The 27,952-nt window shown below is 37.3% G+C and overlaps 2 protein-coding genes across 3 annotated transcripts in view; both read right to left on the reverse strand.

Moving 5' to 3' along the window:
- LOC112523799 overlaps nucleotides 1-4,893 on the reverse strand; it is an 8,575-nt gene extending 3,682 nt beyond the window's left edge. Inside the window, exons 1-4 of the mRNA XM_025133476.1 lie at nucleotides 4,650-4,893; nucleotides 3,707-3,802; nucleotides 1,198-1,282; nucleotides 942-1,063 (exon numbers count right to left, since the gene is read on the reverse strand). Of these exons, the coding sequence (XP_024989244.1) occupies nucleotides 942-1,063; nucleotides 1,198-1,282; nucleotides 3,707-3,802; nucleotides 4,650-4,742 (396 nt within the window). The 5' untranslated portion in view covers nucleotides 4,743-4,893. The remainder of the gene's footprint in view (nucleotides 1-941; nucleotides 1,064-1,197; nucleotides 1,283-3,706; nucleotides 3,803-4,649) is intronic.
- A 1,520-nt stretch (nucleotides 4,894-6,413) lies between these two features.
- LOC112520353 (proline-rich protein 36) lies at nucleotides 6,414-22,395 on the reverse strand. 2 transcript variants are annotated; one of them, XM_025128713.1, is made up of 8 exons: nucleotides 22,204-22,395; nucleotides 21,791-21,868; nucleotides 20,095-20,133; nucleotides 19,466-20,014; nucleotides 19,280-19,372; nucleotides 8,998-9,186; nucleotides 7,616-7,769; nucleotides 6,414-6,585 (listed from the first exon to the last, which is right to left on the reverse strand). In XM_025128713.1, the coding sequence occupies exons 1-7, from the start codon at nucleotides 22,294-22,296 to the stop codon at nucleotides 7,644-7,646; spliced, it is 1,167 nt and encodes a 388-aa protein (XP_024984481.1). In that variant the 5' UTR covers nucleotides 22,297-22,395; the 3' UTR covers nucleotides 6,414-6,585; nucleotides 7,616-7,643. The 2 variants fall into 2 exon arrangements, with proteins under 2 accessions (XP_024984481.1, XP_024984491.1); XM_025128723.1 differs by lacking the exons at nucleotides 6,414-6,585; nucleotides 7,616-7,769 and adding an exon at nucleotides 7,904-7,983.
- Nucleotides 22,396-27,952: the final 5,557 nt, after the last annotated feature.

The following is a 27,952-nucleotide window of genomic DNA, read 5'->3' on the forward strand; positions in this document are numbered from 1 at the left end:
ATGTGGGTGGGTGACAGTTGTGACAACGCATAGGATTGGCCTGGTGGTGACGATGGGGGTGGGGTGGGATGAGTGGGTGGTACTTATGGCAATGACGGTGGTGGCGGCAATGAAGGTTGGTTATGATGGGTGGTGGGAGTGGGGATGGGGGTGGTGGAATGATAATACTAATTGGCGGTGGTGGCACAAATGTTGGCAGCGGGAGTGGTGGGGGTGGCAGGTGTTGGTTAAATTGGATGTAAAATATTTTTGTCTTTAAAACCAAATTATAAGATATGTTACATTAGCGACGAAATAAAATTCAAATTATTCACTTATGCGTAGGAATGATCAAATCCCTCAACCGTGTAACTAGGTGGAATCCAACCAATTCAATCCGCGAACCAAACATCATGGAATTTGGTCAAAGGAATTTGTCATTCCAATTTCATCAAATTCCACAAATCAAACAGCCCCTTAGAACGGCTCTTGCTTCTAACAGTTTAGTTCAAACACAATTCACTTCATTTTTTACTGCACTGATAGGAGCAAATGGTTATATTACTATTTAGACTATGTTTGGCTCACAAGCTAATAAGCTAGTTAGCTGAAAAACTAGTTGTTAGCCAATAAGCTAGCTGATAAACTAGTCATGATTGGTAAAAAAAAAAACTAGCTGATTAGCTAGACGACAATATAAAATGACCTAAAACGAGAGGTTGAAAATAAATTGGAAAAATATTAGGGGCATAAATGGAAAAAAATCCCTTAGAGCTTATTGAAATGCTACTTGTAGTAGTGCTCCAAAAAGCTAGCTTATAAGCGAGCTTATGTCTAACCAAATGGGGTTCTTTCAATAAGTTCAAAAAACAACCTCATTTACAAAATGTGTGCGACTGCGTATAGTGATTTACGTCCTCCCAAAGCCAAGGAGCCCTGGGAGGGAGGAAGCGGTTGCTTACATTTTTAGCAACAAAAAGTACAATAATCAAGGCAGCTGCTAAACATCCAGCAGCAATTCTTGCTGCAAGAAGATTTGTCGATGCCAGTATCAAAACCATTCCCCAAAATGATGATCCTAGATCTGTCAAGCCACAAGAAAATACATAAGATTTTAAGTATGCATTGGCATGCATGCGATAACCAAATAAAGACTAACCAAGAAAGTTACTATGGGATGAAAATTGGTCATTCCCTAGGAAGGATAAGGAAATTTACATCCAGCTGGTAAGATAAACCAATATACACCACCACGTGTCTGAGTCATTCCACCTTCATCGGCATGAATCTGCATTCCTTCCACCTTTATTTTAAATGAAAAGTTAATTGAGTCCATGATAGACCAATTTGTATAAAAAATGGCTAAATGATAAGAGCAACCAAGGTTCAAGGCGCTTTGGCTTTGAGAGGGTTCCAGAGGGAACTTATTGTAGGAATGAATTCTTATATGAATTCTTATTATGTTATTTCAATATTGCATTGTACCTATTTAATGAATGAATTATAGAACATAAAGTTAATATAAATCATAATGTAACACCCAAGGCCCGAGTTTTCGTGTAGAACATAACAAAAATCAAGAGAGGGACTAATAGTGTGATCTCTTTAAAGATGCAAGTGCAGGGGAGGGTTGATTATTTTAAGGACCACTGTGACTTGCTTTTCAAATTGCTTAAACATTTTGAATCCAACATGGGTTAAGGATACCGCTTTGAGCGGCAGCAGTTGGTTGAGGAAGGATTTATGCTAAATTCGTGATCAAATGAGAGGAAAATATTGCCATTGTATTTCATGGGAAACCCCAGAAGAAATCAAGAAATCTATGAGAAAAAGAGAGAGAATTGAGGTACAAAAGGAGCTGGGAAGTGTTCAGAGTTTTTTGCAAGAGTTCCTTGTCAAACTGAAGTAAGTTCTATCACCAAACTTATGATTAGAGTAGAAATGGAGACCTTAAGGCCATTGAATTGTGAGAAACACCATTTATGGTGTTGTGTAATGAACAAGTAAAGGAAGGTTGAATTAGAGCTTGGTTTTGTGTTTTATACATATTCAAGTATGCCATCTGTTAGTAATTCGTGTTGTAGGAATCCCACATCGGCTAGACTTGGACCATTTCTCTTATATATATATGTTGGAATTGAAAACGTTCCCTTTCTCCTCAAGGGATCTTTTGGAGATTAATCTAGCGGTTCCACATCAGAGCCAAGGTCTGCCACTCTAGGGACCCGACACTCTAGCTAAACCCCTCTCAACACCCTCGGAAAATATATGTCCATCTAGCCTCCATTGGAGGGGACGTTTTGGAGTCCCACATCGGCTAGACTTGGACCATTTCTCCTGTATATATGTTGGAACCTTCCCTTTCTCCTCAAGGGCAATTTTGGAGATTAATCTAGGGGTTCCACATATTCTCACATGTGTTATTAGCGTTCTTTTTTGGATTAGAATCATGTGATATGGGTTAGACTCGTGATTTGGACCAAAATGGTGATCAAAGCAGAAAAGTAGAGTAGGCATTGTGTTTGGCACAACCATTGCAGATTTTGCATTGTGGATTGGCACGAGCATGTCATTTGCAAAGTTGGACTTTTGACCATATAAAGTATATGTTAGAGTGCAAGTAGGAATAAACCAACCTACACATATTTGAAGTGAGTTTCATGTAATTTCCCGAACTAGGGTAACGCACGTGACGTTTTCAATATTTGCAAGGTTATATGAGCATGCTATTTGTTTAAAGTACACAGCTACATATTTTTAAAGCTTATGTACATGTCATACATGTTCAATATTTTATGAAAAGATATAATGTATGAAAACCTTGTGGCTAGATGTATAGGGTCATGTATCGTGATCCCGATAGTGACATCGCGGAGCACTACAAAGATGCAGTGAGCCAATACATGTATCACGAGGGTACCTCTGTACTTGGTTGGTACAAATATGGTCGGAACATGTATCACGAGGATACCTCTGCACTAACTGAGACAAGGTTAACAAGATGCAAGTATGTGACCCCCACCATGCCGGTTCAGATTCAAGATCTCAAATGTTCATGTGCATGTTGCATTCATGCAAAGTTTAGTACGATATATGCATAACTTTTTACCAAGTTCATGTTCACACTTTGCATGTTCAGATTCTTGCGTGATTCTATGTATATCGTTCAAATTACATGCTTTACAAAAGTATGTTTGTATCTCGGACACATCATGTTCCACAACGTTATTTTTGCTAACTGCTTACCATGAAACCATGAACTCACTAAATGTAAAGCTGACTAGTAGTATGTATCTCAAAGTCAATCAAGAATTAGTGCAGCAAGGGCAAGGATAAGATCTAGTACGGTGTTCTAAGCAATATTAGGATTTATGATTTATGATATCTATGTTGAGTTCGAACTACATCAATTAAGATACAATTATGTATTTTGGTTACACTTGGTTTAAGTCATGTAAGTACATTGAAGATTAAAATCTTATGATGCAATGTGTTATAAATGTTATGATCGCTATTCAATATTTAAGTTATGATACGCCGTTACAACCCAAAAGGGAAAAGCAGGGTGTGACACATAACCGTAGGTCAGCAAGGTGTGACACATAACCATAGGTTAATACACCTGGGCCTATCTATACCCGTACTTTTTCCTCTAAAAGCGTATTTTATCTCGCACAGAATATTCTATTTACATGGCAAACCACAAAGCCACATAGAAATTTCTTACATGGCCACATGTAAGTTTGCAAGCAACGGCATGACTGGCTTCATGAAGAAATACAGTAACAAGCTTGAACGGTAAAAGCACTACTGTCCTCCACAGCTACAAAAGGAAATCAAAAGGTTGGCATATGAAAATAACAGAATTAATAACATATGATATGACAAAATGACGATATAACAGGAACAGTATGTGATTTCTAGAACATATTTTGCCCACTGAACATCTAAAACACATCTGCATAAAGGGAAAATGCATCAACATGTAATGACAACATTTGCACTCATTCCTATTTAGTATAACCATGTTATTTCTTCGCAATTAAACTAACAAGCATTCAATTCTTCCTATTTTGTACTGATAAACAAGTTTTCAGCCTATGTGGCATCAGTTGATTTTAATGTGGAATGTTTTTATGTAATCAAAGAATTACATTATAACCTCACAACCCCAACCTCCACATATCAATAGTTGATTTTAATGTTGAATGTTTTCGTGTAATCAAGAATTACATTATAACTTCACAACTTGACCTCCACGTCATCAATAGTTACAAGATCTATCTGTTACCTATGAAATTGGTTATGAAATAGAAATCCACTCATTTTAAGATCAAAGATCCCTCTTCAGACTCCCAATCTCAAGTTGAAAACTCTTGTTTGAAGAAAAGAAACACTGATTGTTCATTAGACTACCCTACAAATCTGTCAAACTCGCTTATTATTCAAAATTCCAAGTACCTTCAGATTCTTACAATAATTTAAAGTTCAAACTAAAATAGTGCAATGAGATCAGAATACCAAGTTTCCAAATCAGTCAAAACTAACATGCATCAACTATTACCCAAAAATGGCGAATGCCCATCTGGCATTTACCAAAAAACCTCGCCCAAATGATCAAATAAAACTAAACATAGTTTTACGATAATGTAAGAGACAGTAAAACAAACCGCAAGAATGACGATAACGCAGAAAGCGAGAGTGATGAGAAACACCAATTGATCATGGTTACAGCAATTCTTGAGCTCCCAATTGGCGGTCATTTCGTTTGCTGATTTACAAAGAAGAAAGAGAGTGAGAGAGGTGGAATGACAATAAACAAAAATATGGGTTGGGATCTAGAGAGAGATGGGCATAATCCATGGGGGTGATTCAAGGGAGGTGTTCCATGAATATTTTATACGAATTTCTTGAGAGAGAGAGAGAAGGGGGGTGTTGGTGACCATGGAGTGTGAGGGGGACTTGGGGAAGAACAATTCATTTGATTTTTGATTATTGATTGACTAAAGTCAAACCATGACGTCACATAATTTATTTATTTTGTATGGGTCGAATCAATCCACCTTATCATTGGACATAATAATTAATATAATATTAAATATTTAAATCTATTATGATGACCATGTATTTTTTATAATTATTTCATGGAATTTGGTCAATTAACCAATAAAATACAATCTTTTCACGTATTTTCGTCCATTAAGTATTAAATATTAACCATTCACTTATATCTGTTTTTATTTTTATAACAGATTTGGTCTCTCCGTTTAATCAATAAAAATTTGGTTATAGTGACCAAGATAAATAAATCCACGTCAAGTAGATATTCCGCTCAATCAAAATTATTTTGTCAATATGATGGAAATATAAGATCGTTGAAACAACAATGCAACTAAAAATCAAAAAGTCGTTATTTCATGGAAGTCGGGTTTTGGAAGCTTATATTTTGATATGAAATAGTTAAAGTAATTATGTTACCGTAACAAACCCCCTAAAAAGAGCGGGGAGACCTTTGACCTGGGCTGGGGAGGGATTGGGGTCGCTTTGCTTTAGAACTTTAGTTTGTAACAAGGTTCGACGAAGACCTCCGGCTGGATTTGAAATGGATCAGGTAGGGCATCCATTTACGGCGTGGGTGGGATTAGCAGTGTAGCATGATACATACAAACCTTATTGGACAGTTTATCAACACAAATTAGGTATCTGCTAACTAAATAAGAGTACGGTCTAGGTAAACAGTGATTGAAAATGGTTGTTTATCAAGTATTTTGTAGTAAATGTTTACCGCTAAAATTGTTGACCCTATTTCCATGAAATAGTTTACTTTTTGTTTGTGTTATTACTTCAATAATTCTATATTTCTAGCATATTTATAAGATGTATACTTGTCCTAACAAGTTTTTACATATTATATGGACTGACCAAATCTGTTAAAGTAAAAGCAGATAAATGATCTAGATCGGTTATCAATGAAAATAGAGAGACGAGAAATGTTAATGGATGAAATTAACCCTCACTAACGGCATTCTGTAGTATTCGTTATAAAAATAAAACCATGGAGACCAGTGACGGATCCAGAAAATTAATAGGGTGGGGGCACGTTGGATGGGACATGGGGAGGGAAGCATATGGGACTAGGAGGAAACTATGTAAGACGATAGTGAAAATAACAAATTTAAGCTGGTCAACAAATGTTTTTCGTCTTTGACTAAGGGCCTTTTCCCCGGTCTTTAAGGGCTGGATCCGCCCCTAATGGAGACATTCTTCATTAAGAATTCGTTTTAAGGACTTTACTCGTTAATTTATGTAAACTACATGGACCAAGTTTGCATTTAACTGTTATTTCTTACATCAATAGATTAATTTACGTAAAAACCGTCATGTTTCGAAAATTGTCGTTAAAATCCATAACGCCCAGACGAGACATGATACAATGATCTAAAGACACATTTCAACATCAAACAATTTAGTAACAAACTTCACTTTAGAATAAATAATCTTTGATTTCAGTGGCCAAAATTCAATAAAAACGCAAAAAGGAACGAGTCCTTGAAAACAATCAATCGATTTGCTCCCATCGATCCTGATCTAACTGCTCCATCGTACCTGAAAGAAAGCAAGAAAACGACTAATAAGAAATGCCCATGACGACATACGACTAAAAAGTATGGCTCGCAACTAGATTGATGGTCATTGTAAGGAGCAAAATAGAAATCACAAACATGCTGCTCAAACACAAGAGCAAATGGGACTTGAATGTTAAGTTCATTTTAGAACCGTAAATATTTTGATAACCTAGGAACCAAATATTCGTGATGAATGTACATCAATATTCATGATGAATGTACATGAATATTTATAATGAATATCACAAGAGCATCTACAATAGATTCTCCAAAATAGAGAAAACGAAAGCCTTAAGAGTCTTAACTTTTTTTTACTCCACCAAATACTCCAAAATGGAAAAGGTAGAAGAGAAAGGATTAAGATCTCCAAATTCCGAAAACTCCGAAATATTGAATGATGAAAAGAGAGAAAAGATTATACTTCCAACCAAAGAGGTTGAATTTTTACAATTTCATATTAAATACTCCAAATGTTGCTAATTGTTGCAATTGAATCTAATTTTCTTTTGGAGAGTTTAACTTTTGCTTCTTTATTTTGGAGAAATTAATGAAAAATCTGTTGGAGATGCTCCAATATTCATAAATATCATAAATCATGATTACTTGGTTCTCACAGTTCTGATGAAAAGTGTCCACAAACCCCGTATTTTCTAGTAAACGTTGTATTTTTTTGTGAACTAAGAAAATGCAAATTAAGGCCTCCCAGGTTCTATTCCCATTGGCTGCAAAAACCCTTGTGGCCACACCAGTCTCACTGCGAGGGCTTTGCCAGTTCTAGGACTGTGTGGCAGTGGACCTTGACCACACGGATTAGTGGGGACTACTTGGTTGCTGATACCACTTTCAAAAAGATGCCTACAACTTTCATGCCTATCTGCTCAATTGAAAAAACCGAAACCAAACTAGCCCCGTATATCTCCCTCAAATGTGGTGTGTCGGGGGATGTACGCAGACCTGACCTCTACCCCCAAAGAGTACGGCAACTGCTTCCGTGAAAGAATAGCAATTACCTGTAGGAAGGAAAATCTTTCGGAATGTTTACTGACGCAACATCTGCTGCAGCTGAAGCACTTGGTTTCTTTGTTCTGGTGGTAGAAGATTAATCTGTTCTGGTGTGAGACTCATCACCTGTTGAAGTAATGCCTTTTCCATATCAGCAGTTAACTGCACAAATACAAAATCTCAAGTTGTGTCATAGTAAATTTATATAAAAGTCGCCTCTCAAAAAAATTGACATAATTTACTCGAACTTGCAGAAGATGATAAAACATAAACAGGTTCATCTGCGACAAAGTACTAGGCTGTATGCCCCTAAGGTGTAGCACAATTAGTTCTGAGATGAGATTGTATACTTGCACAAACTGGTGAGCGTTTGAGTCTGGCAACCACAGTGTGGGAGTCACAATTACTTTTAGCATTTGGCATTTTATGGGCACCAGGCTCTTAAGCTAGCCATCTAGTGGGCCAGTATGTACCTGATTTGCTTCTCACATGATGCTCTTGGGGTGGGGCGGTGTGGGTCGCTGAGGGGTTGCCAGTAAAATCAGCGGGGAACCATAGTTCACTTGATTTTCCAAGAAAAATTTAAACTGAATTGTGGTCCCACCAAACCAAACAGACCCCGACCTCGGCTCTAACCCAAGGGGTAGAGAGAGAGAGAGAGAGATCCACGACCCCCCCCCCCCGGGGAGAGGCATAGGAAACAAACAAGCAAGATATAGGTGAAGAAACAATTAACTACTAGGGGTCAGGTAGGCACTTCTACTGACCTCTTTCTGAGACATTGTAACTTTGGGCTCAACTTCAGTAATTAAGGAAGAATCCACAAATCCATGGGATTGGTTATTCGTCAGCACACATTTAGTTTACTAGGGGAAGGTTCATTTGGGAACCGTAAATAAATTGAGAAGTGTGGGAACCAACTATTCATGAATATCATGAATAATGAAAATGCATGATATTCATGATGAATAGGTTTACCAAACGCTTACATGGTAAGTGCTTGCCAGGTGTCAATTACCTTACCGGATTTACATGGCAAGGACCTAGAATCTTAGCCTGTAAGAGTGATGGAAAGCATAGAGAGTCTAACCCTGTAAGTGGGTGACGACTCTTACTCGGTTAACACTTACCAGGTAAATTATTGCATACTTTTGCTGTTATGATTGACTAGAATCTTGCCTGGTAAGTTAAATAATAGTGACTCTCACCGGCAAGCGCTTATCGGGTAAGCGTTTGGGTAAATGGCCGGTATATAGGTATATTTATCATGAATAGCTGGTTCTTACAGTTCTCAAATATTTATGATTCCTAAATGAACTTTTCCGTAGTGTACTAATGCTACAATAAATTGAATTTATCTTTTGTAGAGGTAATAGGAAATAGATTTTACCGATGCAGGTCGAGGAGGCTGACTGCCTGAGCCCATATGGCTAGGAAGAAAGGGCGGGGATGGTCCAGGGAGCTGTGCTCCTGCTGCTGCATTTTCAGACAAACCAGAAGGCATCCAATTGGATCCTCTTTCGGGTAGTGAAGGGATTCCCATTTGATTGAAATCCATTCCTACATGTGAACCTCCTCCCTGTTAAACAAATACATCAAGCCAGCACCAGATTTCTCAAGTTTAGAAATAAACGAAATGAAAAGAGCAAATTTATGTTGTAGGAAAAAAAGAAAGTTGGATTCACGAGTTGCAGTGGTGTTCCATGCTTTATGACAAATAGGAGAACACATAAACGTACATACAATTTCCACATCACTCTATACATAGAAATGACTTTCTCACACGTGCAACAGAAGTGAAGGTTAACCTAAACAATCAATATGAACCAACATCACCTTGTCACGCCTAAAATCTAGGTCGGTAGCAAAGGGCTACTTGCAAAGATAGAAAGACTATAATGAGACCTTTAGCTTCATAGCTAGATGACTTTGGTTCAGTCACTTATCATTTGCCACGGCCCACTATCAAGAACGCATTTCTCATTGCAATTCTTGAAGCAAAGGTTTATATAGGGCAGCCCCTAGGTTTTGCGGCCATTGAGGTATCTTGAGTTTGCTGATCACATAGGCCATCGTGTGGCATAAAGTAGGAACCATGAATTTGGTTCCCTATTTGCCTCATGCTTTGGAGCAGATGGGATAGATTTCTTATGACTATTCAGTATTCTTTGAATAAGAATAAAAGAAAGAGGATCATCTTTGTACTTTAGGCTGCATTTGTTAAATGGGACTTGATAGGACAGGGTAAAACTCACTGTTCCACATTTGACACAATATGAGACCAGACAAAAACTCACTGTTTCACATTTGGCACAACATAGGGATAGGGACGGGTGGGAGTGGATGGGACGCAAAAGGCTTTCCATCAAAATAGGTGGAACAAGATGGGACAAGGATGAGATAAAACTAAAAGATTATCAATCTATCCTCATTTGATATAACCCTAAAATGGTATTTGCTTTACTAGTCACCACCCACCGGCGGCCACCGACCCGCTCCGTAATCACCACCTCCACTACCATCGGCTACCACCATCACCGCCTCCATATCCACCATTGTCCACCATCCCCACGTCATCCACAACCACTATCTCCACCGCGCATTGTTGTAACCACCTCCACCACCATTGGCTACCTACCACCAAGGTTTTGAAGAACGGAAACGAGCCTCGATTTCTTGACAGGACCCGTAAAAAAGGGCTACCAATTTCTTGACAGGACGGAGAGCCGTTGATTTCCATCGATAAGGCTGGAGTTTCAAGTTAGAGGTGCTCAAAAACCCGGCCAACCCAATGCGAAATGCCACAACCCGATGTTTATTTGAGTTGTAAAATCTTCAACCCATATGTATCAGGTTGGAATTGGGTTACGGTCATTTGAACCCAACCCGATGAACCTGATATCATTTTATTTCTTGGATTTAATATGATTGTTAAGTCCCTATTAAAATGTACATTAGACAATTACACCATCACGTACCCTCTTCATATACATATATTTTCAATCTCTTCTCCATCTCTATGTAACGCCTTCGTATATATGTTCAGTAAATGTGAACATATTTATGCAAATTGAAAGAAGTTGTTGAATTTGATATAGTTAAGATAAGGAGTATGTATAAGTGTACCAAATGAGTGATGATGAAAAATGAATTATGAGTAGAGAAAACAACATATTCAAGGTTAGAAGAATATTTTGATGTACCAAAGTATAAACCAAACTAACCCGACCAACCCGTACGGTTTGGGTTGGGTTGCACTTTGGTTTGGGTTAGGTTGAGATTTTTCAAACTACAAACATTAGGTTGGGTTGTTCAAATGCCTTCAACCCGATCAACTCAACCCATAAGCACCCCTACTTCAAGTAAAACCCAATGCCTACTTTGAAAATGATATCCTTGCAAGAGTTGTTCATGACAGCCTTAATGTGTTGGTACTTGTAAAAGATAAGCTTATAACTCATCTAGTATCGCATCTTTTTCCACCGGTTGTTCTCTAAGAGAAGATAGACAAGTACTTATGTGTCAGAAACAAAGAAGGTGAGGTGGATCCCACTCGTGTAAGGCTTTGAAGGAGGAGTATTTGGTCGATGAGTGGTACGAAATATTGTACCAATACTCGGCCCTAATATATTAACAATCTCAATCTGACCATCGGGTTTCTGGATGGTGAGCCATGCTGTGTAATAAGGTAGTCACTCGGAACTAGAATAATTCCTACCAAAAATTACTCGTGCATATTTTGTCACAATCCAAAACAATGGTTGAAAAAAAACCATGAAAGGACGATTTCTAAATAAACACCACAGCCATTAAAGAAATGCTTTAATGCCACAATGAGATAATTAAATTGGGCGGTCTACCACAACTAGCACAATGTCAAATTCGTTGGAATGCGGTAAGCCCTCGAAGTCCACTGTCACTCCGTCCCATACTTGATAAGGCTGAGGTAAAGACTGCAACAAGCTTGATGGATGGGTAGTGGTAGTGGAGGCTTTTTGTTGCCGACAAACTGATCAAGATTGAACATACCTCTGAACCGATCGTTGCATCCCTACCCAAAACCACTATGAAGCTAAATGTTGGTACGTTTTAAACCCATGGTTGTGTCTAGCAATGACATAGTCATGGTATTCGTGGAAAAGTTTAGGGATGAAAGAGGATGTACGAGGAATTACTAATATGTTATTGTACATGAGGTGGCCATGCACCATAGAATACCCTACATGAGCCTTTCCTTTAATCTCAATGTCTTGTTTCTTTGTTTGGATATTGGAATCAACCTCAGTTTCATTCATCAACTCTGCCACCGGTACTAAACTCGAAAAGACCAAAGACTATAACTCAAATTCAGCTGTAAACCCACAAGATAGCGCATTCATGACTCAATTTGTTGTTCCTGATTTATAACGGATTCCAAAGTCAAACCCAAGCAACTTGCTCACCCATCTTCATTAATTCGCCTTTGCGTTGTTTCATCAAATACTTGAGGCTTCGTTAGTCTGTTGGATCACAAAAGGCGTTCGAACAGGTAATGTTGCCACTTTTGCACGGCAAAGACTGTGGCAATCAATTCCTTCTCATAGACGGATTTCAAACAGTTCTTTAAACACAATTTTGGAGCAACACGGCACCTACCTCATACACGAACGCATGAGCTATGACAACGAAAACTTGTGTGAAGTTGGGCATAGCTAATATTGGGGTCATGGTCATGGTTGTCTTGAGTCGCTGAAAAGCCTTGGTAGCCTCCTCCAGACCACCCAAAATTGTTTTTTTGCCGGTCGATGAGCAAGGTAGCCAAACGCACGTACCCAGTGATGAATTTTCGTTAATAACTGAGAGACCCAAGAATCCTCACATCTTATGTAGATTCTTTGGCAAAGGAGTCCACCATATCCCTGATTTTCAACACATCCACCGAACTCCAGCACCTCCACCAGTAGCCGATATAACATGACTTGAGATAAGCGATTCCGATTTTCCAAACATTTATCCAGATTCACATACAACTTGTATTGGGATAATTGTTTCAGCATTGTTGCCAAGTGTTCCATGTTGTGGCTATAAACCAATATGTTGTTAAAAGAATACAAGTACCAATTTACAGAGGTAAGGAAGAAACACCTCATAAATAAGGGACTGGAAGGTGGTTACTGGTTAGAGCATTAGTGAGCCCAACAGCATCACAAGCAACTAGTAATGGCCTTCATGGGTTCGACATGTTGTGTTGGCGATATCCTCACTTTTATTTGAACTTTGTGATACCCAAGTTTAGTATCAAGTTTATAGAAGATACATGGCCAATAGCCCATGTAAATTTATTGTCAAGAAATATCACAATCATCGGAATATGATACTTTTAAGGCATAGTAACTTTATTGAAGGCACGATACTCTACACAAATCCCACGATTCGTCTTTCTTTTTAACCAACAAGACCATGCTAGAAAATGGGCTACTGAATAATACTTGCACGAAGCATGTCTTGAATGAGTCATTCAATCTCCATTTTTTAGCATGTGGGTATCTGTAATGACGAACCATGACCGGATCAACCCCTTGTTTCAAGGTTATCACTTGCTCCTTGCTCCGTCGAAGGGAAGCCCATAGGACCAGTTAAATACCTCTTGATAAGCTCTAATCACATCTTCCATAAACCACGAGAACACATGTTGACCAAGAGAGAGTGTTTTCTCCATGTGATTTAACTGTAACAAATACCACCCTCATTCCTTTACAATGAAACGAAGCATGTTCTTCAATGTGATACGTGATCGACATGACAGGAACTTACCCTGAAACTTCATTATCTACGTCCTCCAATTCGTTGTCACAACCCCCATTTTCCCAACCATTGAATGCCAAGGATGACATCAGAGTTACCAAGAGTAAGGCGAAGAAAATCCCCTTCGCACTCTCATGCCCTTGTACTGCGTCACCAATCCCCAACTAAGACCCCCCCCCCAAAAAACCCGCTAGTGTTTTCTACTAGAATTCTCAATTTTTGGATGATGAGTAATGATAAAAGGTTGTGAGTTGACCCACATTAATCATAACGAAGACTTCAAGGCCCACTATGGTCCTTTTAATTTCAATTTCTTGAGTTGGTGATTCCAAACATTGACTTCAAACAAATTCCAGTGTGTATGTTCTCTTCTCTGGTTCGTTTTCTACTTTCTCTTTCTAGTCGGCAACAATGGTGACCAAGCACCACTTTTCATCATGTAGGAAGCAAAGTCCTCGGGCCCGCTTATCCTGTTATTCTCAATCTAAGAGCCTTTGAACATCAGTAGTTCACAAGTTATTAGCCTGATGAGAATCGTCATAGTAGGATTGAAACTCAATCAACCACCCTAAGAAAGTGACATGCACACGTAGTTGAGTAGTGGTTGCCCCTATAGTCCCCCTGAGTCCCAATCCATACGAAAACAACCGCCCCTCTAATTTTCTATTGTGCTTGCCAAAATCTTCCAATTCGATGTCTAGGTCGATGGCTTGGTCAATCGTAAGAGGCCCAAAGACGTGTACTTCAGCCTAGATTTATGCTATAAATTAGCCCAGTTATAAATTAGCCTAAAGTTATTTCATCAGGAACATTGTTTAAAACGGTCGATGTAAGTGTCGGCCGGTGTTCATTGACATAGAAGGGAGTCTGTCATGCTCCTACTAATCCCACAGAAGAGCATCACCCTCTAATGCTATAAGCCTACCACCGTCGCCTCGATCTTATCTACTTCAGTTAACCAACAAAAATTAAAATAATGCTCTGACCTTATAATCCATCCATCTAGATTCATTCCGTCAAACAAGAGCATATACAACTTGATGAAACCTCATTTGCCCCGACTCCGGTCATCATTTCTTCACCACCAATCCCCCTGCTAGTATGGCTTCCCATGGTGGCCTCATAACGAGATGATATGGTTCCGAAAGTGTTGTCTGCACCTCTTCTTGAAGGGACAAATGCAGTTGGACTGTTTCGACCACCATATGTGAGAAACATCGAGTAAGGAAGGTGATTTTCTCTGTGAATTGTTGTTGCAAAGATTGTTGCATGTCTCTTATACTGGATCCATTCTTTGTGCTACAGAGTCCACTCGTGGGGGTGCCATGGTCAACCAGAACAGTGATGCTCTGATACCACTTTGTTAAGAACCAAAAGTTAAACAATTGAGAAGAAACAAAATTGAAATTGAATTTCTCGCCAAGCTTAGATTGGAAACAAACCTATAGAAACAACTAGTTATTCGAGGCACTAGAATATCCCACATAAAATAACCAATTTCTCCATATATATCCCTCCTACCCTTCACTATTTATACTTGAAGCAAAATAGAAACATTACAGGATTCCTCCATTACCCTGGACAAAATTACCTTACAACCCCTTAACAGATTCCCATCAACCAAGTAATGTTATTTATTCCTTATTCTCGGAGGTTCCCTCTTTCCTATGCTTAAGTGGCGGGCGGATATTTGACAATTCTTAAAAATACGTATGTTATAGTCAGATTGCTCATTTCTTATGGTTCCTAATCAAGCTCTACCTTAAAGATGAAGTTCTAGATCATCCAAGATAGTGTTCAAGATTAATATGAAAGTCAAACATTTTAACACTAACTAAAGGCATACATGAATTAGTAGGTATTATCATTTAGATCATCCAGGATGTCCATATAGTAGCAACATGCATACTACATGATAGTTTATGAATGGGACAGCTTGGTTTGATAAAAATGTTATATAATAATGAAGTTATTCATGCTTCTAAGAACCAGATTTTATTATAACAAACATACCAATCTATTGAGATAGATTGTTATTTCCTTTCAAAGACGGTACACCACTCATAGATCTCCAATTGAGCTACTTCAAGTAAAATAAGAAGAGATCTTGACAAAGCCTCTAAGTTGCACGTATCTCCTATCAAGTATAACAAGGGTATGCAGAAAATCAACTGATCCAATTAGAACCTACCGGATATCCAATGTAATTAGATAGGATTGAAAATTTTAACATACAATTTAAATCTGTCGGTTTTCGGATGGCAATCCAGATCAACATCCAATTACCCATCTAATTAATATATACGAACTGAAAACTTAAATTAAAAAAACATAACTTTAAAGAAAAAGAACACTTAAATATTAAACATTAAAAAAAACTTGATCTCGCATATTATTTTCGAATTTCCAAGAATAACATTTACGACTCTCGTCTACCACTCCACGATGGCACGTTCGTCCTCTCACCTCTGTCTCGTTGCATGGCGCCTTTTAGCTCGATAAAACGGATTCTATTTCAAGCCCAGTAAGTCGGTGTTTACTCCTAACATGTCCATGTTTGCTCGTTGTTCGATTTTGGTTCGTGTTTGATTTTCTATGGTCCGTGTTCGATTTTGCTTTATGAGTTCGCTTGTTTTTACAAATTAAAATTCACACTTATTATAAGCGCCTTTTAGCTCGATAAAACGGATTCCATTTCAAGCCCAGTAAGTCGGTGTTTACTCCTATGATGTCCATGTTTGCTCATTGTTCGGTTTTGGTTCGTGTTTGACTTTCTATGGTTCGTGTTCGATTTTGCTTTACGAATTTGCGTGTTTTTACAAATTAAAAGTCACAATCATTATAATAACCCCTAAAAAGGAGAAGACAAGTGGTTTGAATGTAAAAGACTAAAATTTACACACGACCATCTAAAAGAACATAAGTTTTTGAATGTAAAAGTTACAAATGATAAAATGACAATGTTTGTTAGCAAACACACCCGTTTCTTCCTAGTCTCCTCTTTGGCATCCAGAAATTGCTAAAGGATGCCACTAGCATTCTTTTGGGCACTTAAAAAAAAGCTACTTCATAATCATATATCCATGTTAGATTGTTAGGTGTGCCATTTTGTGTTAGTTTAAGTGTGATATGTCCATGTTTAGTTTTTCCGTTTTGGTGTCCATGTTCAACACATATGAATATGGTTACTTGATTTATTATTTAACTTGTTATTATTTATTAACGGAAGGCTTCTACTCAAACATCATAAAACCTATATCTCCCGTTGATGAGAAAGATCATGGCATATATGTAGGAGAGAGAATGCATACAATGTGGATGAAAGTGCAACATCACCATCTAATTTGCCTACCGATGACACTCAAGCAACTCATAACCCAAGGTCAACTAGGGCTCCATTAATGGTTCGGGATCACTTTACCAAAGTATGTGATACTAATGGTAACAAAAAGCTAAATGCAATTATTGTGGAAGCCAATATGCATGTGGTCATAGAACAATCAATTTGTTGAATCACATTAAGGTGCAATGTAAGATGTTTCCTAGGAGAGGTCACAAAAAACAAGCAAAAGTATGTATTGAAGAAAATGATAGGGAAGAAAACAACTTGTTGATGTGTACCAAGTTGTTTCCCTCCCCTTCCATTTTTCCAAAATACTCCTGTTTGTTTCTTATCACCTCTTCCGGGAAACATCTTACATTACTCCGTAATGTAATTCAACGAATTGTTTGTTCCTTTTTTCATTACCGCATGCATATTGGCTACCACAATAAATGCATTTAGCTTTATGTTACCATAAGTATCACATACTTTGATAAAGTGACCCCAAACCATTAATGGAGCCTTAGTCAACCTCGGCTTGTGAGTTGTTTGAGTGCCACCAGTAAGCAAATTAGAGGGTGGCTTGCACTTTCATACACATTGTGTGCATTTTATTCGTTACATATATGCTCGATGTTAAGATCTATTTCATCAACAAGAGATACGGTTTTGATGTTTGCAGTGGAAGTGATCTGTTAATAAATATTAAACATGTTACATATAAATTTAAGTAACCATATCGATATATGCCAAAAAAATAACATGGACACATCACTCTAAAACTAACCAGAAAGGCAAAATTAAACATGGACACACTTCTAAAACTAACCAAAAAGACAAAACTAACAATCTAACATGACCATATGATTATGGAGTAGTTTCTTTTAAGTGCCCAAAAAACTACCAAGTATATTATCCATTCCAGATGCCAAAGAGAATATGAGAAAGAACCATGTGTGTTTGTTAATAAACATTGTCATTTTATCCTTTATAACTTTTACATTCAAAACACTTATATTCTCTTTCACATGCTCATGTATAACTTTGTCTTTTACATTCAAAACACTTGTGTTCTCTTTTTTTGGTGTTATTATCCTAACTACGAATTTTAATTTTTAAAAGCAAGCAAAAGCAAAAAACAAGTCAATCACCAACCAAACTCAAAAAGCAAAAGCAAAATCAAACACGAACTAAAACCAAACAACAAAGAAGCAAAATCGAAAAGCAAGCAAACATAGACATGCTAGGAGTAAGCGTCACCTTACCGAGCTTAAAGTGGAATCCATTTTACCGAGCTAGAAGCAGTCATGCAAGGAGACAGAGGCAGAGGCAAGAGAATGAGCAATGTGGCAGCGTAAGGTCGTGGCCAGTGAATGGTGGTAGTGTGGAGTCGTGAACGAGGCTAGAAAGAGAGAAGTCGTGGACGATGCTAGAAAGAGAGAGGTCATGGAATAGGAATGGTGGAATAGGAATGGGAAGCAGATGGCATAAATCGTATCATGGAAATAGTAAAATGTAGATATAGGATATTAGGGTTTGGTTTTCTGATTTTGAACTTTTAAATGTTTTTCCTTTTTAAAAGTTCTATTTTTTTATTTTAAATTTCCAACTTGCATATATTAATTATTAAGTTGATGGTAGTTGAATGATGATCGGATGGGTAATTGAATGGTAAGTGGTAATTGGATGGATGACTAGAAGGTTGCTAGATTTGAATGGGTGATTAGATGTTGGATGATTCAGTTCAATGGGTTTTGATTGGTTCTATACTGCTATCCAAGAACCAATCAATCCAAATTAAATGTTGAAATTTTCCATTTATGATCGGTCGGTTCTAATTGAATCGGTTGACTTTCTGCACACCTCTACTTCTGCAAATTCTTTTAAGATACCTGGGTGCATTGAACACCAATTACATAGATTTTATAACATATTCTCAAGTGATGTGTATATCTTCGTGTATATCCACGTGAGCATAATATTTTTGATATATGATTAGGCTATAACTAGGGTTTATGATGTTCATTGTTTGTGCACATAATCACAAGCCATCTCATGTACTACGTAGAGAGAATTACGCCTAAATAATGACTAATGGCTTATATTCTTTAGAAACCTAAATAATATCAAAATTAAGGTTCAAACTTCGAACCACTTCCAACAAAAGGAAAAAAGTACGATGATGCTAGTCCTAACATATATCACCCCAGTCCCCGCCACTTATAACTTGCCACTTAAGTACCTCATCCATGCTTTGTAAGCTCCTAGAGAATTATTTTTCCAAAAAAGAGAACTCCTAGAAAATTCCTCTTAGGTATGAATGCTTATGTTTTCATAAACAATGAGGTCCAAACTACTCCTAGAGAATTCCTCATATATGATTTCTTATGTTATATTGTTATCATAAAGAGTGAGATGCCAAACTAAAGACAAGTAGCTGCATGTTAGTAATGAGCATTTCATTGCTAGAAAGCTCAAGACAAAAAAGTAATCAAGATAGTCTCCTTATGCTTGTCTATTTGAAGAATAATGACTCCAATAGAGATTTAAAAAGATCAAATAATACCTGGTACAATGCTTGAGACGGCTGCTGATTTGGAAGCAGTGGTTGTCCTTGAGAAAAAGGGGGGCCCATGCTAGTGGGAGGTCTTGAACCTGACTACAACGTTCAGCAAATAAATGAAAAAAGAAATGCAATATTACCATATCTAAGAAACTCAAACCACATCTACAATTGCAAATTCAATCTTACATGGAACATGGGTTGTGAATGGTGCAGCTGTGGTGCAACTGGGTGCTGAAAACCTGCATTGGGTCCCATGTGAGAATAATTTTGGTGAGGAAAGGCTGGCATAGAAGGTGGTCTGGGTTGTGATGGTAGTGGGGGTTGAAGTGGCAGATGAGGCATGTTACTTATATGTAAAGGCTGCTGCAATGGGGTGGTTACAGCAGGCATTGTAGGTTGAAGAGCTGATGGTGCCTGGCTAGAATAATGAGGCGGAAGAGCAGCCATATTTGAAAGTTGAGAGGATTGTGGAGATGGGATTGGTGCTGTTTGAGCATTGAGATGACTTCTGCTAAGCTGTGTTGATTGTAAGGGATGTGATGGCAAAGATGGGTTTGAAGGAGAAACAGATGAGGATGGCATTGGCTTATTAGCTTGGTTTTGTTGTGTAGGTGCACTTGTTGGGTCCCGCAAATTACTTTGACCTGGCAATGGAGTGGCTTGAGCATTTGGCTGCTGAGCAGGAGGTGTTGCTTGCTGAGGATGTTGAGATCCAGCAGGTTGAATGTTAGGTATCTAAATTATTATTAGAATGTTAGTTGGCCAGATACACATATATAGAATAGATCTGTGTCGACGGTGATTAATTAGCATACCTCTTGAGGGGGCTGCAGCATTCCTAGCATTATTTGTGCCTGATGACACATACAAAGAATAGGTAAAAAGATCAGCAACTAAAAGAGCGATATTTGAACTAAAACCCAATGGTAGAGTAATCTAAACACGTGAATGCGATTGCTAAAACGCACAAATGATTTCCCTCCAACCCAACTGAAATGGCACATGGCCTTCCTGTGTTATCCCAAATTGATTTTAAGTGCTTTCCCCTTGAAAATGTTTGAATCAATTTAAATCTGACCCTTAAAAGATTTTAGGGTCCATTTCTAGTTTCCATTTTGTGGGTTCCACTTTTATGATGCGAGGATAAATGATAGAACTCATCAAACGAAGGGAATGGAGAAAATAATCTAAACAAATGGAATATAAAAGTTTTGCATGTGTCTATGTGTAAGCAAGAGAGAATGGCATCAAGGTCTGATATAAGAGTAACATTAATGCTATACGAGGTGCAAAGGTCTCCTTCAAGCCAAAGCATGAGGCACAAGGAGGAGAGATGCCACCTCATCAACCAAGGTTAAAAATGATGGTGAATGGCCAAAAAGATGTTTGTCACAAAAGCTTCATGGTCAGTGTGGTCACTTCTTAAAGAGTCTATTTCAAACATCAATTATTGCAAGGGCAGTAACAAAGATGATGAATGGCAAAAAGGATGTTGTCAGTGATATGTAATTACAAAAGGTCCTGCAATAAAGCAAGAACTCATGCAATCGACTCTCTGTAGTTATTATCCATTGACCTTGAATTTCATATGTGTATGTATGTATGTTTATACACACATATCTTGACGTTTTTACTGGTTCATAAGCAGATATTTGCAAAGGTCAAGGTCGTATCTTGAATCTTGATGCATGATCTCCAAAAAATGACCCAACAGGAAGAATAGTAAGGACAAAAGCTATATAAAAGGAACAAGCTTCAAAGCAACCTGAACCATTCAAAGTTGCTTCCATATGCACATATAGCTTAAGTCTATATAGAAAACCAACCAACCAACCTAACCCAGCATAACCCACTCAGAGATGGGTTCTATGGAGGGTGAGATATACACAGACCTGAACCATTCAATGAGTAGCACAGCTGTTTCCATGAAGACCTCAACTTTCCAAAAATGTGTGTGAAAAAAAATTGACCCAAGTTTTTCAGAAAGGTTGCCACAAAGTTTGACGAAAAAGAGCTTAAGTCCGTATAGCATGGCTTCAAATCTATAGGGACAGAAAATGAAAGCGGATGGTAGTCAAAATTACAAGTATATCCTAACAAATCCCCAACAAATTCATAAGTCCTTGTTAATCAATCTTATTCCTTCAAATGCACCATATGTGAGAACATATACACTTAAAGAATTTAAGCATGATAGTATGATGCCAGATAGTAACCCAATATTTGGCATGTCAAATAAACTCAAGCATCCCAATATACAAGTTATAATAACAATCTTAACCCTACTAAAAGCAGCATGATGCTACTTCACCCTTGATTTAGGGTGCTGCAACATATCGATGAAGCCCCAAGGCCCCAACCACATTTTTTTGGTTTAAAAAATAGTGTAATACATTTGAGATAGTTGACTTCTTTTGGTGTTCTACATTGGAGATGCCCTTAGCAGTCACCCTCTGAATCACAAGAACCAAAGGACAAAAGAAATAAACCCTAGATAGACTATAACAAGACCTGGAAGAGAGCTTTAGTGAGTAAAGGGTTTTGAATCAAGATTTGTCTTGCTTGGTCCTGGTTCTGTTCTATCAATGTCTGCATAAGAAAACACATATAAGTCAATTACACTGCGTTCAGTATAAGAAAAAGAGATTTTTAAATTTATCTTTCATCTTTTCCCCTAAATTCAAAGAAATAATCTAACTGATCTATCAAACGAGTGAACCACTCCCTGTCTCCAATTTGAGGCCACTTTGATCAAATTTGATCGAAACAAGCGTCCCATTTAGTCAGATTCCTCAAATTCGCTCAACATTCGCAACAACATACATTATACTTTTCTTAAATTTGGGGAGATAAATTTAATTGCGCAAAGGGGGGAACCATAATATTCAAAAGAGAAAACGACATAAAGAGTGGCGTGTGTTTACCTTCATCTGAGACATGATATCGTAGAGTTGATTCTTTGACATTCCAGCAAGATTCATGGATAGACCATCGCCAGTGACCTGATTTCCGGCCATTCTCCCCGAGGTCTGTGGGTTCCTGTGTCCAGGAGATTATGTATGAGTCAAAATTTAGGGCTCGGTTTGCAGAATTGTGAGAAGATTTATGTGGGTCGAGGAGAGGGGTTTACAGCGAAAGGATTTTGGGAAGGACGACAGACGGTCAATTTGTTTGGAATGGATGGTCATCCATAATAACTAAACTCCACTTTTGGTCGTTGTGATTTTCCACAAAATCTGAAAATGGCCAATAAATCAGTCTTGATAAATTCAGTGATCACAATTGTTGTGTATGTCTGAAATCGAAGCCTGTCCCGATGAGATATTCCATCACATTCTCAGTATCTCAATCACTACGTCACAACCCTCGTGGTTAACGAGTCATTTATCATAACACCATTAAAGGATAGTTCGTTAAGTGAGGGACGTTTCGGTCATTTTATATAAGTGTTTGAAGTCTATGTACAAGCATCATTAGCATTAACAAGAAAAATATAAAACCAAACCATTTTTCTCTCTCTTTCTCCTCTCCCTCCCTCGTCAACTGCTCTAGCACCCATCTGCTTTCTCGCTTCTCGGACGGCCATGTGTTCATCTTCTCTGGCAAGCACAAACATAACCCTTAATTAAATCAAATACAAACATAACCCATTTTCTCACACATATTGTATTGTAGCGTTAAAGGGTCTTTCGTTGAGAGCACTGGTTGCCTAGAAAAAGACCCAAATGCAGGTAAAGATACATGCTTAAATTTGGTCAAAAGATCATTACATGAAAACTTGAACTTTTTGGCATTACAGATTATACACAAGTCACTAGATGTGACTCAATTTGGTGAATCGTGTGCTCTTTTGCTTGGTTGATCATAAGATGTTCAGAACTCTAGAGCTATAACTTCTACAAAATCCCCAACAAACAGATATCAAATAAACAAAATCGCCATGGAGATGGTGAATCTTCGTCCATAGAAGCAAAAGATTGTTGGGATTTAGGTTTAATTTAACTTGGTAAAGTGCGTTTCAAGTTACTTTATGAAAATTATGTATATGTTTGTCTCTTTTTGAGCTTTCCGATGTGTTACTTGAGATTTTTATCAAATGTTGTTGACTGGTTGATATGTGTGCATTTTTGGTACATATGATTTCATAGAACCATGATAAATTTAGTACAATTTGATTTCATGAATTGTTGATAAATTCTTGTTGATGAATCTGTTGAATGTTTGTGACATGAATCATACTAGTTTTGATCGTTTGAAAGTTTATTTCAATAAATGCGGTCTAATTATCCTCATTCTATTTGGGACGTAAAAAATTGCATAAAACCTTTAGAAAATGCATATTGTTTGCTTATTTTGACTTTTGGAGTTAGTGAAGTAAGATGTGGATTACATGTGTTTGGATGTGTTGATCAATTAATGAGTCATGTAATTTAGGATGTAATGTTTCAGATGCATAGGCACAAAAGTTAGTCGTGTTTGGTAAGTGACAAGTTTGGATGTTTTCACTTTGTGGCTAGTGCTTGAGTATGCACCAAGATCGTATTGGTATTACGGAGGTGAATTTGACTGAGTTGGACTTTGGTAGTGAGTGTATCATGAAGGTGAACTCAACTGAATCAGACTTCGAGACCATGTGTACTGCGATTGGAACTAGTGTAAAGTCAAACATCAAGACATGAGTATTATTGTGGGTACTCTTGCGAAGTCATACAATGAGAGTTGAGAACATTGGCCTAGTATAGTTAATGTCAAGTCAAATAAGGTATTATGGAGATGAACTCGTGTGACCATTGACTGTGAAATTGTCACTCAACTTGTTGACGAGTAGGCACCTAAATAGTGTTGGATATTCAAATGGGTACTCATGTAGAGTCAGACGTCGGAACCTTGGGTATTACGGTGGAAACTCGTTTGTAGTTAGACATGATATGTTTACATGATTTGCTGAATAATTTGACGCATTTAAGTGTGGGGACAAAGTTTGTTGAATTACTTAAGATGAAATTGAATGTGTCATGGTGATAGACATATGTATATGAATGTAGTTGAAGGTAAATGAAGATTTTGTGAAATGCATGTAGATACAAGTCAATGAAGGTACGTGGATGAAAGTCATTTCATACGTTCACACCCAAAAAAAATTAATTCTCGTGGAAATCCAACCATATATGTATGCATATCGTCTAGGGATGGTGATTTGTCTCAACCCGGTGGGAAACCAGTTCACCTGAGCCGAAACGGGGACGGGAATTCCTCGCTAAACCGGATCCCAGGGCCGGGGCAGGGGATCCTCTGTAGGCACAAACCGGGGTTGGGGTCAGCACTGGGTAGAGTATCCCTCGACCCGCCTCGTACCCGGTATAATTTAATTAGTTTATTTTATTAACATATGTATAAATATATATAATATATAGATTATTTATTTTCCAACATTAGGTTTTCATTTTAAGAATTGATTTGAGAAATAAGACTCTCCATACTCCACGAGACCATGACTAGTCGACCGTTTCTTCACGTTATCACGTTCAGTCTTCACTTCACCAGAACGACAGGGTTGGGGATCGGGTCTGGAACAGGGAACGGCGGTTTGATCGAGGGGTTTATCGGGGTTGACCAGAAAAGAAACCGGGGATGGGATGCTAATCCATGTACCCGCCAGGGACCGAGGCTGGGAGCCGGGGCCGAGGGTAGTTAATAGAAACCAGGGCCAGGGATTGTAAAACCCGTCCCATCATCGCCCCGTTGCCATGTGATAAATGTTAATTTCTTAACTATGTTACATCATTTTCTTAATAATTTCTCTCTGTTTTATTTGCTCATTAGTGTCTAAATTGAGTTCTTTTAATCGTTTTATGTAATTTCTTACTTTTATATAAAGTAATAGTATTATATCAGAATCTTATGTTATTTTATTAATTATGTAGAGTTTTGAAGTTCATGGTCAATCTTGTAGCAGTTATATGGAATTCTTTTGCTGGAGTTGTGTTATAACAGTCCTATAGGAGTATCTAGTGGGCCGCATCCTTTCTTTTGGGTCGAAACCTTGGACTAGTGAGATTAGTTGTTGATTATGGGCTTGGGTTGTGGGTTAACTTGTAGTTTAAGTCTCTCTTTTGTACTAATAACCTATCTTCTTACATAAGTTTTGTCCTCCTTATAAACAATAGTTGTTATTAGCTTTAAAACATACATTTAGCCTTTGAGTTTAATATTGCTTTCTATTATTTGTCTAACTTTCGGCTTTCTTGCTTAACAAGAACCGAAATCGCTGAAGTAAATTTGCTACTTTGTTCACAAAATCAATCTAAGCTCTCGTTTACTTTCGATTTTTAAAAGATTTATAGTTTATGTCACAAGTTTGAAATTAATCGATCATTGTTGTAATATAATGGATTTCATCATTTGTGGCTCACGATCAATTTACTTAAATAAAAATCCGTTTTCCAAGTGCTTTCAAGTATTTTCTTACTTTTAGCGATGAAACTTGTTTTGCAAGTACTTCCTTCTACTTGATGTCATTTCCTTTATAGTATTTTATATTTTCTTGCATTTTCTTTTTCTGCAATTTAATTTCCAGTATTTTAATTACTGCAATTTACATTCCAACAATTTATCTTTTAGTCATTTATATTTTTGCACTTTAATTTATAGTCTTTTTCATCATCGCAATTTATTTTCTACAATTTACTTTTCCGCATCAATTATTTATTTTCAATATTTACATCGTTCACAAGAAGAAATCAAGCAATAATGGGCTAAACACCTTAGTTTGGGGTGTAAGGAAAAATTAAAACCAAAGTTAATGTGAAAGTACAAAACAAAAGTGTTTTATTAGCATTATTGTTTAACTATTTGTGTTCAGGCGATTAATATTTCATTAAATATTACATTAAATTAATTGACAACTAAAATTATGTATGAAAATGCATTAACTTTCAGAGTTAAGATAAATAAGAAAACCTGAGGTAATAGGAGAAGGCTATAAAAAGTTTTGATATTTGACAAGTACTATAATCCTACGGTGTAGGATGGAAACACTGCGTTGTGCTATGATTCACGACATCTAATATAAATGATATCGTATCGATAACACGTTGGTTTGTGTATACTTTTGAGAGGCCGTCTGATCCAATAGTTGATATTGTGACAGTTCTATAACATCATCATGTGGTATTATAGAACTGTGGCAGGAGTCCTATGTCATTTTTCTATTGGATCATCTATTTTGTGTCTTAATCAACCTTTGCACCTTGTGTTTTTTTTTTAGGACTGATATTTCTTAGCTGCTAATCAAACCACCCAATTTTAGTTAAAACAAATCCATCGAATTCGTCATCTGAAATTAGTTTTCAAAGACTGAACTTTTGAAAAACTTTATAAAGTTTTCTTTGTGGGAACGATATCTGATACTTATACCATTATTACTTGTTACAAAACAATAGTAGTTCAATATGAGGTTGCATAAACCGAAGAAACACTATGTCTAATAACGTAAGGTTCTAAAGAAAATGTTAAATAAATGAAAAACCGAAAAATCACGAGAAAACATATGACCAAAAGAGGTGATCATCAACAACAACTTCTCTAATGTTTGATCAAAAATTATTTAATCAAAATATTAAAAATACATTAATAATTTCAAAAATTATTAAACAATTATATATTCAATTACTAAACCGATTATTTAATCAAAATATTTAATTATTAGTATTTAGTAATATTGAACAGTAAAAAATTGAAAAATACATTTAATGGAAATCAATATTATATTTAAAGACAGAAAAGTCAAAATTTTCAGAAGACCCGGTGCCTTGATAAATTGCAATCCTTCACCACACGGATTACAATCCGAAATAATGCATCCACCGTCCATATAACTTTAAATCAAACGGCTGTCATTCACTCTTAACTCTTCAACCATTCCAAACTCCAATACTCACCCACTCAAAATCGTTCAAATCCCGCCCTCAATTCAAAACCCACATCTATAAGATCCCCAAACACCATCAAGGCCTTATCATCTGAATCCACTTCACTTAAAACCAAACCCTAAAATCTGAATTCAGATCTGATCAACAATGTCGGGCCGTGGAAAGGGAGGCAAGGGATTGGGAAAGGGAGGAGCAAAGCGACACAGGAAGGTTCTTCGCGATAACATCCAAGGAATCACCAAACCCGCCATCAGAAGATTGGCTCGTAGAGGAGGCGTTAAGCGTATCAGTGGCTTGATCTATGAGGAGACTCGTGGAGTTCTCAAGATATTTCTTGAGAATGTCATCAGAGNATTAATAATTTCAAAAATTATTAAACAATTATATATTCAATTACTAAACCGATTATTTAATCAAAATATTTAATTATTAGTATTTAGTAATATTGAACAGTAAAAAATTGAAAAATACATTTAATGGAAATCAATATTATATTTAAAGACAGAAAAGTCAAAATTTTCAGAAGACCCGGCGCCTAGGTCACTCGCAATCCTTCTCAGGCAGAAAGCACACCACACGGATTGGAATCCGAAATAACGCATCCACCGTCCATCTGACTTTAAATCAAACGGCTGTCATTCACTCTTAACTTTTCAACCATTCCACACTTCAATACTCACCCACTCAAAGTCTTTCAAATCCCGCCCTCATTCAAAACCCACATCTATAAAATCCCCACACA

The sequence above is a fragment of the Cynara cardunculus genome (genome assembly GCF_001531365.2).
Source record: "Cynara cardunculus var. scolymus isolate 2C chromosome LG 1, CcrdV1, whole genome shotgun sequence".
NCBI lineage: Eukaryota > Viridiplantae > Streptophyta > Magnoliopsida > Asterales > Asteraceae > Cynara > Cynara cardunculus.

Excerpts from the sequence above, each read along its gene's own strand:
- LOC112520353 (XM_025128713.1), bottom strand. The coding sequence starts at position 22,296 with ATGGCCGGAAATCAGGTCACTGGCGATGGTCTATCCATGAATCTTGCT. Across the intron at positions 21,869-22,203 it reads ATATCATGTCTCAGATGAAG|ACATTGATAGAACAGAACCA; the intron begins GTAAACACACGC and ends TTTCTTATGCAG. Across the intron at positions 20,134-21,790 it reads TCACTAAAGCTCTCTTCCAG|GCACAAATAATGCTAGGAAT; the intron begins GTCTTGTTATAG and ends ATGTGTCATCAG.